At 43.7% G+C, this 16,344-nt stretch overlaps 1 protein-coding gene across 1 annotated transcript; it reads right to left on the bottom strand.

Annotated features, from left to right (window-relative positions):
• Positions 1-250: 250 nt before the first annotated feature.
• Positions 251-15,890, bottom strand: LOC118884611 (mitochondrial import inner membrane translocase subunit Tim29-like). Its single transcript, XM_036832323.1, is given in 3 exon segments — positions 251-726; positions 729-1,007; positions 15,836-15,890. Coding segments are annotated over 3 exon segments (810 nt in total).
• Positions 15,891-16,344: the final 454 nt, after the last annotated feature.

Below are 16,344 nucleotides of genomic sequence, written 5' to 3'. Positions count from 1 at the left end.
TAAACATGACATGGCATGTCGCTCTGCTGTCCCCAACTCCCAGACCAAGGAGGCTCTATGAATTAGCTTCAGCTCACAAGGAACAGGTGAGACAGAGGCCCCCAGTTTTGTGAAATCCCCGGGAGAGAACGCTGCACATAATTTATTTCCATTACTCTGCATCTGAGGCTCGCACACACCAACTGCACAATCCCAGGCCAGCCGTCTGCCGGGGTTCGGAGCCCGGTCCGGACCCAGGCCGGACTGGGTTTCATCTCGCGACCTCCGATGGCACCAGCGGGTCAGCCTGGCTCAGGGCGACCTGGTCTTTCTTCTCCTGCTGCAAGACCTGCGCCTCCCACAGCGCCTGGTCCACGTGATCGGCGGTGAGCACCACAGGTCTGGGCTTCTCCTCGTCGAAGAGCCGCTCGTTGGCCTCCGGGTACAGCTGGTGGGGCCCGACGGCGCGCAGATGTGCCGGCAGGTGCAGGAACTCCTGGGCCTTGAGGTCGCAGTCGCGCATCCGGGACCCCGGCAGCCACCAGCGGCCCACGAAGCCCACATCCGGGATCCAGTCCAGGAAGTCGGCCCAGCGGGGCTGCAGGTAGCGGCAGCGGGCCTGGTAAGGGCTGGCCTGGGCGTCGAAGGGCGTCTCATACACCAGCGAGCAGAGGCCCGGGCTCACGGGGCGCCGGTGGCCGCGACCCGGCAGCCAGAGCGGCTGCTGCACGGACGCTTCCGAGTCGCGTTGCGCGTGGCGGCCTCCAGCGGCAGGAGGGTCCCCGACGCTTCGAGAGAGAGATCGCTCCAGGCCAGGGCGCAGCAGGCCGCCCCGTCCCCGCAGGCCTCGGAGGAGTCCCGGAGCGGAGCGAGGTCCCCGGCGCCCGACCGCGCCCACTCGCCGGGCTTTGCCGACGCAGCGTCGCCCTCCCTTCCGCGGCTTCGGGACCAGAATCCCTCCGGAGCGGCCACCGCCCTTCTCTTCAGCTTGGCCAGGTATGCGAAGCAGAGGGCCGGGGGAGTCTCTTCTGCTCAAGCGCCAACATTGCCGTCCGTGGCCCCTCTTTAATTAAAAAAAAGAAAAGAAAATGAGATTTTACGACTGCTTGCGTAGAAGAGAAATAGAAACAGGTCTGGATTTCATTTGCCTTTATGCCACCACAGTGAAAGTGTGCATCTTGCTTCTTGCAAGAAGCAGACGTTCTCGTGCTATGGGCCCCAGGGGCGCGGTGCCCGCAGCATCTCCTGGCAAAGTCGGCCCCGAAGGGGGGCAGCCGGAGAGGCAAAAGGTCACGCGGGGGAAGAGGTGAGCTTGGCTTTAAAGGAACCTAGAATCAAACTTGCACTCAGCCACTTATTCCTGTTTGGCTTCAGGCAAGTTATTTGCTCTTTCTGAGCCTCGAGTTTCTCCGACGTAAAATAAGGATAATAAATCAGAGCAACTCCCTAGGATTGTGGTGAGGGTTGAATGAGACAGTCCTCCAGACTCAGGACTTTACGATTGCTCAGTGTCTGACATTTAGTAAGCGCTCCATAAATGGCGGCTGTTACTCTTCTTCTTATTTTATTATCATCGTCTTCCCTAAGGGTTTGACCCATTTGGCCAGTATGGTGGCTCAGCTCAGAGCAGGGCCGACACCTGTCTGCCCACCCACTTCCTCCCTGGCAAGGTGAGCAGGGATCTTTCCTTCTGCAGGCATTGGGCCTAATTCATGGTAGCCTCACTTTGGGTTCCTCTCGCAAAGGGCATGTGAGCCCATCGGGCTGCAGAGCCAGCTCGTTGGTAACGCCCACCCCTAGGCACAAGCTGATGAGCCTCACCTGTGTTCATAGTTTGGGGGGGCAGTGATGGTAGCAGCCATCGCCCTGCTCTGTAACTGCTGAGATTATCACATTCTAGGGTGCTAAAAACCCGCAATCATTATTTAACGCATTTGGTTGCGTTTCAAGCCTTTTTTTTTTTTGCTATGCACACAGATTATTATAAAATTTTAAAAAGTACATGAGGGCTTCCCTAGTGGCGCAGTGGTTGAGAATCTGCCTGCCAATGCAGGGGACACGGGTTCGAGCCCTGGTCTGGGAAGATCCCACATGCCGCGGGGCAACTAAGCCCGTGAGCCACAACTACTGAGCCTGCGCGTCTGGAGCCTGTGCTCCGCAACAAGAGAGGCCGCGATAGTGAGAGGCCCGCGCACCACGATGAAGAGTGGCCTCCGCTCGCCGCCACTAGAGAAAGCCCTCACACAGAAACGAAGCCCCAACACAGCCAAAAATAAATAAATAAACTAATTAATTAAAAAAAAAAAAAAGAAGTACACGATTTAAGTACCTGAATCTATTCTTACACGTTATTACTGGAGAGTAAAAAAGTTCCATGAAATTTGAGTGTGTGTGTTTGGGTCTTTTGCTAGCCTAAAGTTTCCATAACTACATCTGTTTAAGATTCTGTGGGTATGGAAATCTCATATTGTTGATCTAGAAGGGCTATTTTTGCTTTACCAAAGGCCAATCACACAGGTCAGTGGCAACCCCTCCCCCCCCCCCCCGCCTTGCTCAACTGCTATTCTTTGGGCATTAATTTTAATGTTTAAATAGCAAGTGCATTTTCCAAAGGCTGCATAAAGCACTAGATAAGCAGAAGACCACTGGCTCGGGAAGAGCAGAGTGCTCAGTGAGGCCTTTCGCATAGAGAGAATGCTGAATATCTCCACCATTATTTCGCATCAGAATCAGTTATGGTTGTCTGACTGATGGGCAATTTTTTCCCGACCTGCTCTCTTTGCAAGTGACCTATACTGTCTAGACAGTTGCATATTATTTATACATTCATTTCAGATTTTATGATTTTTGTTTGTTTCAGTAAAGTTGTGCAGGTTTCGTGCAGCCAACTCTTGGAAATGTACTGCATGAAAAGCCATATAATTGCACCAGGTGAATGCTTTCTTTCTTAGAGTTGTGTCACCATTAAAATTTTTAAAAAAGTGTTTTTTTAAGAAAAGACCATTATATGAGCTCTGAAAAAAAATGAGACCAAACTTTCCAACTTCAGCCCAAACACACACACACACACACACACACACTGCCCTCCTATCTTCAGAGTACCAGCAGCAGGCCATGGAGAGAATTAAAGACAGCTAATTTCAAAGGTTCTTAATCAATTCAAGTTGATCCCATTTGTTGATTAGGGAGTCAAAACGCATTATTTGCATTCTGTTTCAAATTCAGAATTTTCTTGAGGAGATTTGAGGCTGGAGAAATCTCTTTCAGAGCGATCCCTTGGGCAATAAGGGAGTTAATTTGAAAACTCTGGTGAGTCTGATGGGTTTTGAAAGTTTCACATGAAACATTTATAATGGCCCCTTTCAGGGTGGTGGATTTTGGTTGAGTGTGTGTGTGTGTGTGTGTGTACACTTGTGTGCATGAGGGTTCTTCAGGAGTCATGAACCAGTGGCTGAAGCTTTGTGTAATTATCTGGGTAGTGAACAAAATGCCCCATTTCCATCCAGATACATGGTGTTCTGTAGACATTACAGTTGGAGAAGGGCGAATAGCACGAAGTTTAGGATTAAATGGACGGACATTCCCTTCCTGAGGTGCATCTGAAGCTGGGGGCTAATTCTGTGCAGGTCTCAGGCCCCAAGTCTGACCAGCCCCACTGCCTTGGATGCACAGTTTGGAACTCTGTCTTTTCCTGGCTTCATTGTGGGAAGACTTTCTACATGAGACTGAAATTTGGTATCGGTTCCTTCAAGCCCATGACCTGGTGAGTTCTGGGAAACGTGCCCTGACCAGCGTCAGAGGAAGTGAACCCGAGGGCCAGTTCTCCTGGATGGACATGCTCAATGTAACCAGAAGTGAGGGCATGCATCTGGAAGTCCCTCCCCTCGGATTTCACCTTCCGCCCTCCCACCCCCAGTGAATTTTGCTAAAAAAATCCCAGCCCTGCTTAGAAAAGAAGCATGTTGATGTGTGTGCCCTACATATTGGAAGAAACTGTTTCTTTGGGGCAAGATTATACATTAACCTACTTGCATCTCATGTATGTCAACTGGAGATGGTGAGAGTGAACATTTCATAGGAATTATATGAAGAAAACAATGTAGCTCCAGCTAGATACAGTTTGTTCTGTATCTTTGGAGTCTCACCCCTAGCCCCTCAATATGTACCCACTTATACTGCTTCCCGTGTTCCATGGGGAGTCACAATGGACACCTTAAAATTGACCCTGGCCACCAAATTGTCAACCATGTTCTGTTTATCAGCCAACACCAACATTAAATCGTAAAACTTGCTTACCAGGTGGCTAAAGTTATTTGGGATGTAAAAATATCACAATGAAGAAAGCAAACAGTCTTCACCACTCTTGCAGAAAGGGAGAAAGTTTTACCTGTCTAAATACCAATTCTAAAACACACCATTTCCTTCGATAATGGCAAAGTGGTCCTTTTCAAAGGCTGTTTCTTTCTCAGCTTTGATTTTATTTTCTATTCCGTTCCTACAGTATAAGATTAATTCCCACATTCTGCATATTGCCTGGAGTTCAGCGCACATGTTCACCGAGGTGTACAGCCCTCAAATAACTTTGGTGCCTCTTTCACCCACTGTTAGGAAGTATATTTAAAAGAAATTGCCTTTTATAGATTTAAATTACAAAAGTACTGATATCATGCAAAAGGCAGTTTAACTCATGCAAGCATACAAATAGGTAAATCTTAGGGAAAAAGATACCAAGGCTAATATGAATGTAAATAGGATTAGCTGCCTGCATTAGCAGTGGCTGTGAAATTTAAAGTACTTTCTGTTAGGTTATTCTTTAAAATACACCTATATTTCATGCGTGCATTTGTAGATATTTGGGAATATATTTTACTTTGTCTTGGGCTTGAATTTCATAGCAAGTATAGACAACGGTCCCTGACCTCCACTTATTGACAGCCAAAGTAGAAGGGAAATTTAACTTTCTTGATGGTTAAATATTTATTGATGTAGAATTTTAAATCTCTAGGAAAATAGGACAAACTTTGACCAAGAAAACATAGATTCATATTGCAAAGAAATTAGAAAACCGAGCGTATAGTGGTTTTATTTTTCTTTTAAGAAAAACCTTGTTTGTTCCCAAAGGTTGAATCAGATGTCAGTGAGCAGTTTAGAGCGGGGATTGGCAAACAGTAGCCAATGGGCTGGATCCAGCTCCCTGCCTGTTTTTGTTCATCCTCCAAGGTAAGAATGGTTTTCACATTTTTCAATGGTTGTAAAAAAATCAGAAAAACAGTACTTCATGACACATAACAATTATGTTAAATTCAAAACTTAGTATCCATAAACAAAGTGTTATTGGAATATGGCCATGATCACGTGTTTAAATATTGGCCGCTTTCTCACTCTAATAGCAGATTTGAGGAGCTTATGGCCTCTAGGGTCTAAAAGATTTACCATTTGCCTTTCACAGAAAAAGTTTGCCAGCTCTAGGTTTAGAGTAAAAGTATCTTTATGCACTTTATTGTTGAGAATCAAAATTACGTTACTGGAGTTGGAAATCCGTTCTGAAAAGAATCTCATATTTGTTTACATTGAGATTATTTTCTTAGCTAGAAGCATCAGAAACAGATTATAGGTAATAAGGCATTTTTAAAAATTAGGTCACAAGCTAACAGAGCACCTAAGGGCTACAGGTATGAGTCTTTGGAAGGAGGTGTGATCAAGTGAGAGGGAAGAGCCTGGATCTGGAGTCCAACTTCCTGGGCTCACATCTCCGGTCTGCGACATAAGTTATCGTGCTTATCCTTCTTGCTCCATAGTTTCCTTCTCAGTAAAATGGGGGCAATAATGAAAACTTGTCTCATAGGGCTTTTCCAGAATTAAATGAGATGGTGCATTATCACATGTTTAGAAGAGTGCCTGGTCTGCAAAGCTCAGTTAGCGCTGGTTATTTTATTTTTTTTAATATAGGATGTTGGCATTTAAATCCTTGTGTATTCTGAGAGTTCACTTCCATGATAGAAGCACCTATTCTTTAGGTCACAATGTTTTGAAAGGGTTCATTAGGTAACATCACTTTGGGGTTTGGGAACACTTCCATGTGATGGGCATACCAGCTGAGGATAAAATGCTAAAAATACGGCTTCCAGGAGTCATTGAGCAGGAGTCAGTTTTCTCAAGCTATGCTGAGGAACGCGATGGGACCGAAAGAATTGCTGAATTGATTTGCTTCAATCCAGCCTGTCCTATAGTACTTAATTTTAGATCTAGTTAAGAAGATTCACTTAGTCCATCATTTTCACATGAAGACATCAAGGTCCAGAGACTGGGATAGACTCAGCCAAGCCACACAATAAAGCAACCCCAGGGCCGTGAGAGAACTCAGGACTTAAAACTCTCAGACCTGGAGCCTAACAGTAAAAACACATGCACTCAGCACCCTTTTTCTTAGACCATGATACTTAGCACGGTGCCCAGCACTTAGTAAGTACTCAGTAAACACAAGAACAACAAAAAGAACAAAAAAGAATGACTAAATGAGCTACCTGAAATCTTCAAAGCCCTTTTTTTTTTTTTTTTCAAAGCCCTTTAAAACACACACAAGCATGAGAAGGATTTATTCCAATGGTTAAATGAAGAAAACTCTCCACAGAGAACTTTTTATGGTAGATCTGCCCCAGTATCTTACACCTGAGCACCTGCTGTGATCAGTAGAGTCCAGTCCATCACTTTTTTTTGCCAGTAAGAGTTTGAATGATTAGTGATTCAGTCCATACATAATGAGTTTATGCTTTTTCCTTTTCCTTTTCACCTACTCATAATTTATATTATAGTGGTATATTATACAAATCTCTATAAACCACCTCCAATACATATTGGAATAAGGTAAAGTGTGCATAAATAAATGAATGGATATATGGATGGATAAAGTACATAAAAGTGAGAAGGAGAATACATGGATAAGTAGGTAAAAAAGAGACGGTCAGTCAACAGCCATAAATCGCTTAGATTGGTATGCAGTAGGTGCTTAATGAATATCGGTTGACAGCATAGCTAGATTAATATATTTTAGAAAGCTTTTCAACATGCAAAACTGCAACAAAATGTAACCTGACCATTAACTTGACCAAATTGGGCACATTGTTCCAGAGCCCGGGAGTTAGATGAGCTTTTTTCTGTCTGGCCTCACAAGGAGCATGGGAATACAAGGGCACCTCCTTCCCAGACCAAGTTTGATGCATGAAAATCTAGATTCCCAAAACAGATCAAAGAGGCATGCATCTCACTATTCATTCATTCATTGAGTCCCTACATTTTTGCCAGACCAGTACTAGATGTTGGAGATCCAAAGCATTGTGCTTACCCTCGTGGAGCTTATGGTCTAGAAGAGCAACTAACATTAAACAGATATTCACAAAATATTACAACATAGTCATACTTCACTAGAGAGGGTGCCCCAGGATATGGCATGTGAAGATTGGTTTGGCTAAATGGTACCTTTATTTAGCAAACCTTTAGTGGAGAAGACCTGATGGAGGAGGACAGATTTAATAATATATGTTCTCCTGGGGTTTAAGGGTGTGTGAAGTCCTTCCCACCGGTGGGATGAATGATCACAATCCAACCATCAGCACTTTGGGGCATTTCTGTTCTCAGTGGAAAGCTTGTAAAACCAAGAGTCAGAGAGACCCATTGATCTAGAACTACCTTGGTCCACATAGGCCTCTTTTCTAAGGCTGTATGCACAAAGCCGAGGTCGTTTGGAGGAAGCAGGAAAGAACTCAACTTTTGAAGATGCAGCAAAGGATTAGACAGCCCTGTTAGCTGACTGCATAACTGGTTCATCAATTGGCTGCTGTCTCAATGTGATTATGAATATTCCTCTCACATAAATAATAAATAATTGATATTTTAAATAAGCATCATTAATAATTTATGCACTTGATAATTTGGTGGAGGCATTTGATGAGTGCCTAGATTGTACAAAACATTGATCTACATGCTGTGGAGATGGGGGCCTCGAAGGTGTGCCACTCACATCTCCCTTCCAGAAAGAACTTGCCATTCAGCTACAAGGAAGGCAGTTACTTCACAGCCTCTATTTGTTGGCCTTCAGAATCCACCTCAGCTTTCAGCCAAGACCATGCTCTTCCTAGGCAGTCCCTAGGTCTTGGCCATTTTTGCCCAATGCAGAGCTCCACCAACGGCAACCATTGTTCTGGAGCTTCCTGTTGAATTGGTTAAGACTTTATCGGATGAACATTATGTTCTGAGGCTCTTTCTTCCTAATCCTGCTTCCTCCCCACTTTTCATTTCACTGGTATCAGCTCTGCATTGTGGTCCAATCTTACTTCCTCCTTTGTACCAGTCTCCCTTCTAAGATGGTTCCCAATGATTCCCAGTCTCCCAGCATTCACGCCCTTGTGTAATCTCCTCTCCTTGGCTATTGGCTAGACCTAATGACTCACTTTTAATAAATGGAAATCAGCCAAAAAGCGATGGGAAGTCATTTCTGTGACTTTGGTCTCCCTAGGACTCTCTTGCTCTCTCCCCCATTTGCTCACTCTGATGAAGCAGGCTGCCATATTGTGAGCTGCCCTATGGAAAGGCAAGAAATTTAGGGTAGACTCCAGCCAATAGTCACCTGAGGGCCTCAGATCAATAACCTTCAAGGAACTGAATTCTGTCAACAACCATGTAAGTGATCTTGGAAGCAAATCCTTCTCCATTTGAGCCTTTAGATAAGACCAGAGTTTCAGCTGACACTGACTGCAGCCTTGTGAGAGACCTTGAGTCAGAAGTACCTAGTTAACTTGTGCCATATTCTTGACCCACAGTAACTATGGGGTAATTTGTTACACAGCAATGACTAAATAACGCATCCACTTTTATCTTTCATAGACATTACTCCTTTCTGGAGAACCCAGCTGGCACATAGGTCATCAAATCTGAGCTTTGGGAGGAAAGTCAAGGTGGGAAATGTAGACCTGATGGTCAACAGCATAGACGTGGAACAAGAGATGCTATCATTTGGGAGCGCGAGGTTGAGTAGAGAAGGGATCGGGTTGGGATCTGTGCGTAGCTTCAGGCATTGGGAGAAGAGCCAGCCAAGGAGATAGAGGAGGGATCAGAGAGCTTCCTCCTCTGGGACATCTTTCCTCACTCTTCCGTGACTCCTCCCCACTGCTCCCCTGCAGGGGTTGGTGAGATGCTCCCCCACTCCCACCACCCCGTTTCCTCCCAATGCAAGTCATCCTGCTGTATCACAATTGTTGATTTCAGTGTCAACCTCCCTAAGAACCCACAAGAGATCCTTGAGGGCAGGGCTAGTGTCTTCTTCACCTTGACTTCCCAGTGTTTCACAAGGCTGGTGCTTAGTAGGAACCCATGTAATGTGTGCACAAATGTATGATCAGAATGTATGAAACCAGCAAAATGGGATGTAAGTTTGACTGTTAAAACATAACTCAGTGAACAATTCTGTATTAAAACCTTAAGAAGGGGGCTTCCCTGGTGGCGCAGTGGTTAAGAATCCACCTGCCAATGCAGGGGACACGGGTTTGAGCCCTGGTCTGGGAAGATCCCACATGCCGAGGAGCAACTAAGCCCATGGGCCACAACTACTGAAGCCCGTGCGCCTAGAGCCCGTGCTCCGCAACAAGAGAAGCCACTGCGATGAGAAGCCCACGCACCGCAACGAAGAGTAGCCCCCACTCGCCGCAACTAGAGAAAGCCCGTGCGCAGCAACGAAGACCCAACGCAGCCAAAAATAAATAAATAAATAAAATAAATCTAAAAAAAAAATTTAAGAAGGTAGATCTCAAGTTCCTTACTGTAATTAAAGAAAAAAAAACCTAAACCAAAAAACTATAGCTCAGCTTTGTCAACGTCTGCCCTGGAATACATGCAAAGTAATATATGCAATTTTCTCAGTTAACCTTCCTAACTCTGTGAGACAGTGACTGCTATTTCCCACTTCACAGGGAGGAGACCAAAAATGATGCATTAGCTAGTGGGCAGCAAAGATAGAGCTTGAATGTGGGGACTTTGAGGTCCCGCTCTGCATGGGAACTAAAAGTTAGGTGAAGGCTCCCCAGCCTTCAGTCTGGACTTAGGATCTGCTTCTCGTGTCCAGGGGCTGAGTCTCCAGGCAGTAGAATCTGCCTTCCCTTCTCCCTTCAGTCATCTGGATCCTGGGAAGTTCAGTCCCTTCTGGCTGAGATCTCTGGGGTGACTGGCCAGGTTGGGTGAAATGTCTGAGATCAGCTTTTTGTGGGGAGAGGCTGGCCTGTAAACAGGAATAGTATTCTAACCGCTTACCACCCAGCATGCTCTGTTTACCTGTGGTTGGCTTCAGTGTCATGAAGATACAGACATCATCTGTCCTTTGAACTATGTCACAACTATTTGTTGCAAAGTAAACATTTCGTCAATAAGCAAGTCATTTTTCTTCCTTTTGGATCATTCCTCCTTACCCATCCCTCCCCTGCCCTAAATTGACAAGGCATATGGCTGTTATATAGATACCATCTCAATAAGCTGATTTTTCCTGGCAACATCAACAATATGATGCAATAATGTGAGGATTGTACACATGCAGGTACAAAAGCTTTTGAAGTATCAGGGTGGGTACTTGTGGTATAAAATCTGCATGCTGAGTGAGCATCTGCTGGTCACTGTCTATTCATATTATGGCAATAGCCAGTTAGTTGCACAATTACTGGGCACCTTTTGGTTAGATGCATACCATGTTTTTCCAAGAACAATTAAAAAATACCTGGAAATGGTCATGGAAAGTGTCCTTTGTTGATTTGACTCAGTTAAACAATGATTTCAAATAACTTTTGATCTAAATTTCTGTATAGGACCTCCAAATAAACCACTTAGTGACAAGCTTTATCTGTTTCTAATTTATAATAGAGCAAAAAGAAAATATATTGTAGGGTCCAGGAAATACTTCCTTAATCTCGATGCGTCCTCTCACTACAGGGAGTAGCTTTGAAGAAGTGGAGATATCAACTCAGCAAATGAAACCAGAATAAGGCAAGGATGCTGCTTTGATAGGAGAATTAGTTAGTTCCACTCGCAAAGAGGCTACAAGGCAGTGGGACAAGCATAAACTTAGGAGACTTGCTTCTCTATTGAAAGTGTGGTCCACAGACCAGCAGCGTGAACATCACCTGAGAGCTTGTGAAAAATGCAGAATCTCAGGCCCCACCTTAGACCTGTGGAATCAGAACGTGCAGGTTAACAAGAGGCCCAGGTGATTCTTATGCACATCAAAGTCTGAAAAACTGCTGTAGCACCAGCCTTGCCTGTAACTAGACAAACCAGAGTATTATTCTCCATCTTTAAAATGAGGAGTTTGGCCTAGAGCGGTGCTTCCTAAAGTAGGATCTTCCAAATACTGCTATCCTAAGATGCTCCTTGGGAAAGAGGATTCTGTGGTCAAACATGTTAATGAACAACGAATGTTAGCTTATTCAAGGCTCTGATAAGTCCTGCAATAAAGGAGCCTTTTTAAGTAGCTTTATTTGATCTCTAAACCATTTTTCACTAAAATTCCATCCCATGGAATTAGTGTTCTACCGAGCATGCTCTGAGGGAAATTGTTTTTAAAGTCCTCTTTACCTCCCCGATTCTATAAAATACATGTCCTCTACGAATTTTAGTTAGCATTTGTGTTGTGACAGGTAGTCCTCTCAGTAATCTTCAACCAAATCTAAATGTCTCCTCTTTCCCAGCTTGTTTGAACCTTTAGAATGCTTGACCTGGAAGCTTAAGCCAAAAGATAAATAGTATAGGGGGACCAACTGCTTTCCCTAGACTGTCCTGGTTTTAGCACTCAAAGTTCTTCATCCCAGGAAACCCCTCAGACCAGGGCAGTTGGTAACCCCAAAAACAGATCAGTCTTGACAAGATTGACAAGTGGTTCGTTTTCCATTCCCCTTCTCTCTCCTCCCCTCCCTATCTAGTCCCCATCTCTACCTGGCTCCCCTCAAATGATCAGCACAGGAGGAATTGCCTGGTGGTTTGGTCAGATTGAAAGGCACATGAGAAAAAGGGTAGTAGGTGTTGAGTCTGCAGACACAAACCATGTGGGTCTCAGTTCCAATGAATGGAGTTGTCCTGTTCAGCCAACCTGATACAAGAAGAAATCCCAAGCTTAAGGTAGAGTGTGAGTCTTTGCTTCCCAAACAGATTCATCATAATGTTGAAAAATAAAGACCTACTTTGGAGGAAACATTAATGCTAAACATGTCAGGTGTATTTTTGTATCTTTTAATCAGTTCTCGAAGAAATGCAGTATCCCCTATGGTGATGAAATCTAGATCGCTTGAGTTTCTGGGTATGGAAATTTGGGGCAGGAAACACCTAGACAGCCCCTGCCCTTGAATATTTTTTTCCTGAGGCTTTCAAATATATTACATTTGATTGACAAGATCTGCACATGTGTACAAATTTCCTAGTTCAGGGATTTTTTTTTTCCGTGCTACAGTCCAACCTCTATGAAGTATTCTTTGTTAAAGACTTGTGGAGTCCTCCTTCTAATCCCTATAATTCTAAATTCCAGCCTTACTTCACTGTGCATTGCTTTTTCCTAGTTTCAGTTCGATGGAACGTTTTAAAAGACACCATTGCAACCAGAACTGGATGCCTCAGTTTTTGCAAAAGCAAAAACAAGTACTAGCATCCTTTAAATAACAATATTTTCTGATGTTAATGTTGAATTAATCCAAGAAATGAATATGTATTGATGGTATTCTTTTGGGTTTTGAAAATCCTTACAACCACATAATTAAATGAGTGCCTTTAGAAATACTGATAAAAGCCCATTGCCATTCAAATATCTATACAAGACAATGGCCGTAAGCTGTGGGCTTGGGAGATTAGTTTGGCCACGAGCCAGTGTTTATCACAATATTTCCATCTCAGCTGATAAAATTTAATCATTCTTATTTAAATAGAAATCAGAATTAATGCAGGTTTTAAAGAGAAGGAATAATAAACAAATCACACTATCTTTATTTCAGAGCTCCTGGCATATATTGTCTATTCAGAATGGAAATGCTAGGAGTTGTTGAGTTGTTTTTCTACCTTGGACTTTCATTCCAGAGTCCTCCAAAATAAGGAGCTATTGCTTCTCGAATATTTATGTCTTCAGCTCTGCTTTAAATAAAGTGGTTCCCACCCTCCTCTCCAGTGGGATAAGCAGGGCTTTGCGTGTGCCGGGGATTGTGACTTGAGCTGGAAGCAGCAGGGCACGTACTTGAGTGATTTCTCCCAGAGGGGCCATGGGTTTGGACTGTCCATTCACATCCTCTTGCCTGGGTCCCTGAAGACCAACAGCGGGAAGTGAGGAGGCATCCAGTGTAGATGGAGTGTGTAGCTGGCTTTGGACCAGAACCGTAGTGCTGCCAGAGGTCAAGTCCAGAGCCAAGTTTCTCCCTGGAACAGAGACCACAGCTTCATGTAAGCAGTTACAGCCTGAAGAAACCTTATTGGTCATTTAGTTCAACCCACTCATTTTGTGGACTAGGAAGTTGAAATCCAGAGAGCAGAATTGACTTGATTCTTCAGGGTCACCCTTCAAGTTAGCAGTCTTGTTAGTACCACACTAACCAGGCAAGTCAGATCTCCAGACCCCAGCCTGGTGTTCTTTAGACTTTGTACGGTCCTTCTAACCCCGGGCTAGACCTGGAGTGGATGCAACTCAGTACTATTTTGTGTGACTCTGTCTATACATTTTTGGTGCATGTCTCAAATGGTGTGTACCAAACCAAACCCGTTCAAATTTAAATAACTCCCCATCCACAAAATAAACAAACCAACTAAAGGAACCACATTTTACCTCAGGAGTTTTATTTCTTGGGTGGAGAGGTGTAGACAACCTTATTTCTCTTCCTCCTCCTTGAAATAATATTTTTTAAAATTTAAATATCTTACATTTAAATATAAAAAAACCCAGTTTCCCTGTCATTTCATTGTCTACATAATATTGCTAACATTAAAAAAATAATAATTCCAATAGGTAAAATTTATTGATCATTTACTATGTCCTAGGCACATTACTATCTCATTTAATCCATACACCATCCCAGTGAAGTGGGTACCATTTTTATTCCCATTTTACAGTTGAGAAAACTGAGGCTCAGAGGGGTCAAGTAACTTTCCCAAGGTCACCCAGCTAGCAAGTGGCAGAGCTAGGAGTCTAGTGGTAGAGCTAGTCCTAGTCCTAACAGCCTATCAAAATGCAGTCTGGCTATAGGCTCTGGCTCTTAACCATGATTCCATACAGCCTCAGAAATGTGGATTCTTAATTTAGCCAGCACTAAGGACTTACCCGAATTTTTAGTTTCATTTCCTCTTCAAACTTTATGATGAATCCCATTGTTTCCATGACTGTGTACTCTCTCCCAGTTGGAATGAGGCCCTAGTAAAGTCTTTTGGTGTAAACAGTTAAATTTGTTAGAAAAGGCATTTTGGAATCAATTTGACTCTATTGCTTTTGACTTTGTTATGAATTTCAGTTTGGGTTAAGGGTGTATCAGACTTCAAAACATCTGGTTAGGTCATTTAAGAACCTTCCTGAGATTTCACAACCCCTTAAGACTTCCTTTCAAATGCAGACATTTCCTCTGTCACCACACTCTTACAAATGCTTTGAGAAACAATGAAACAGTGGTTTATTCATCTGCAATAATGTAAAGAAGACCTCCTTAATCTGGCATCAGTGGGAGTAAGATGTTTCACAGGAGTAAAATTTCTAGATACCTCGACCTTGGACGAGATGACCTTAGCTCTTAGATTTAAGAGCTGGGAATTTTTTTCTCAATAGGTTTTGATAGTCACACATTCCTTTCTTTTTGTTTTCTTTCTGTTTGTTTTTCTTGGGTTTTAACCTTTCTTGATAACCCAGAGCTATGGTCGTAATCATGAGTAATATACTATGTACCCTAGTTGGAGGCTCTGGGAAAAATGATCTTTGGGGATTTGAGACTTGCAAACAAATGCCACTTTGTAATGAAAGCATCCCTTAAATTATTTGACGCCTTTAGATCTTAAACTATAAGCAGGATGATATAATTTGAGAATCATGCAGTAGTTTGAATACAAATACCATGCTTGCATTTTGATAGGCTGTTAGGATTATGAAGACAAGTTGAGAGGGTTAGTTAACTGTTACGGGTGGTCTGGGCTCACTTAGCATAATGTCCTTTAGGTTCATCCACATTGCTTCAAATGGCAAGATTTCCGTCCTTTTTAAGACTGAATAATATTCCAGTGCATGTATACACCACATTTTCTTTGTCCATTCATCCTTCCATGGACATTTAGGTTGCTTCCATGTCCCCTAGTGTGAATCATGCTGCAGTAAACGTTTGGGTACGTGTACCTCTTCAAGATCCTGATTTCAACTTATAGGTCCTTTTGTTTGTTGCCCTTAGCTTGTGTGTTTTAGTCTCTGTCAAATTGAAACTTCAAACATAATAACTCAACTGAGAAACTCATGAGTGACAGAAATGGTCCTCTATCTCCATTATTTATGATCATGTCTCGACTTAAAAATTAACCAGGTAGTGAAGAAAGTCACGTTTCGCATGACATTGGAGGCTGTTCCAACCATTTAGCTACTTGAAAAGGAATATTGGTGTTTAGATGTCTTAAATGTCCCTTTAGGAGGCTGCCTGACCAAGAACAAGAAAGAAGAAACTTAACTGAGGTCCCAACAGTTCTGTCTGTTCCAACCCGAGTCCCAGGGTGAACAGACAGTGCTGACCCCCAAAGAGGCAAAAGGCAGAGAGTCTGGGCTTCCCAGGCCATGCCCGTTTGACTTGAGCTAGATCAAGTTTCCTCATCGTCCCCATCCACTTACGGTGGTCTGTGCTGGTAAATACCGTTTTGGGCAGGTTCTCCTTGTTTTTCACCATGGTTACTGCAGGGGCACCCTTGCTGGACTTACTGTATTTCCTGCTGCTGCCAAAGTAACATTGGTCATTCTCCATCACTTTTGTCTTAATTCCCCAGAGAGAACCTTGGATTCAGGACTTTTGAGAACCCTCCTCTCTCCCCTCCCTCTTTTCCAGCTTTTCCTGCCCCTCCACCCACTAACTCAGGCACTTAACGCCCCTCTGCCCAGGTAGCCCTTCAGTTATTCCCACCTCTCAGTCACTTTCCTTTTCCTTTCCGCCCTCCCTCCTCCCGTCTGCTGATTTGTACTCTCCACCTATGGGTTCTAGTCCCAACCTGCTCTCTAATGCTGTGTGATCCTTGGCAGGTTGCTTCACCTCTCTGGGCCCCATGTGTGCATCTATACAATGAGAGAGTTGGATTGGATCAGCAGTCCCAAACCCAAGTGCAGGCAGGGTCCCAAAATGAGAAAAT

Source organism: Balaenoptera musculus, chromosome 19 (genome assembly GCF_009873245.2).
Source record: "Balaenoptera musculus isolate JJ_BM4_2016_0621 chromosome 19, mBalMus1.pri.v3, whole genome shotgun sequence".
Lineage (NCBI taxonomy): Eukaryota > Metazoa > Chordata > Mammalia > Artiodactyla > Balaenopteridae > Balaenoptera > Balaenoptera musculus.
The sequence above is the reverse complement of the archived record's forward strand: the minus strand, read 5'-3'. Positions and strand labels throughout refer to the sequence as shown.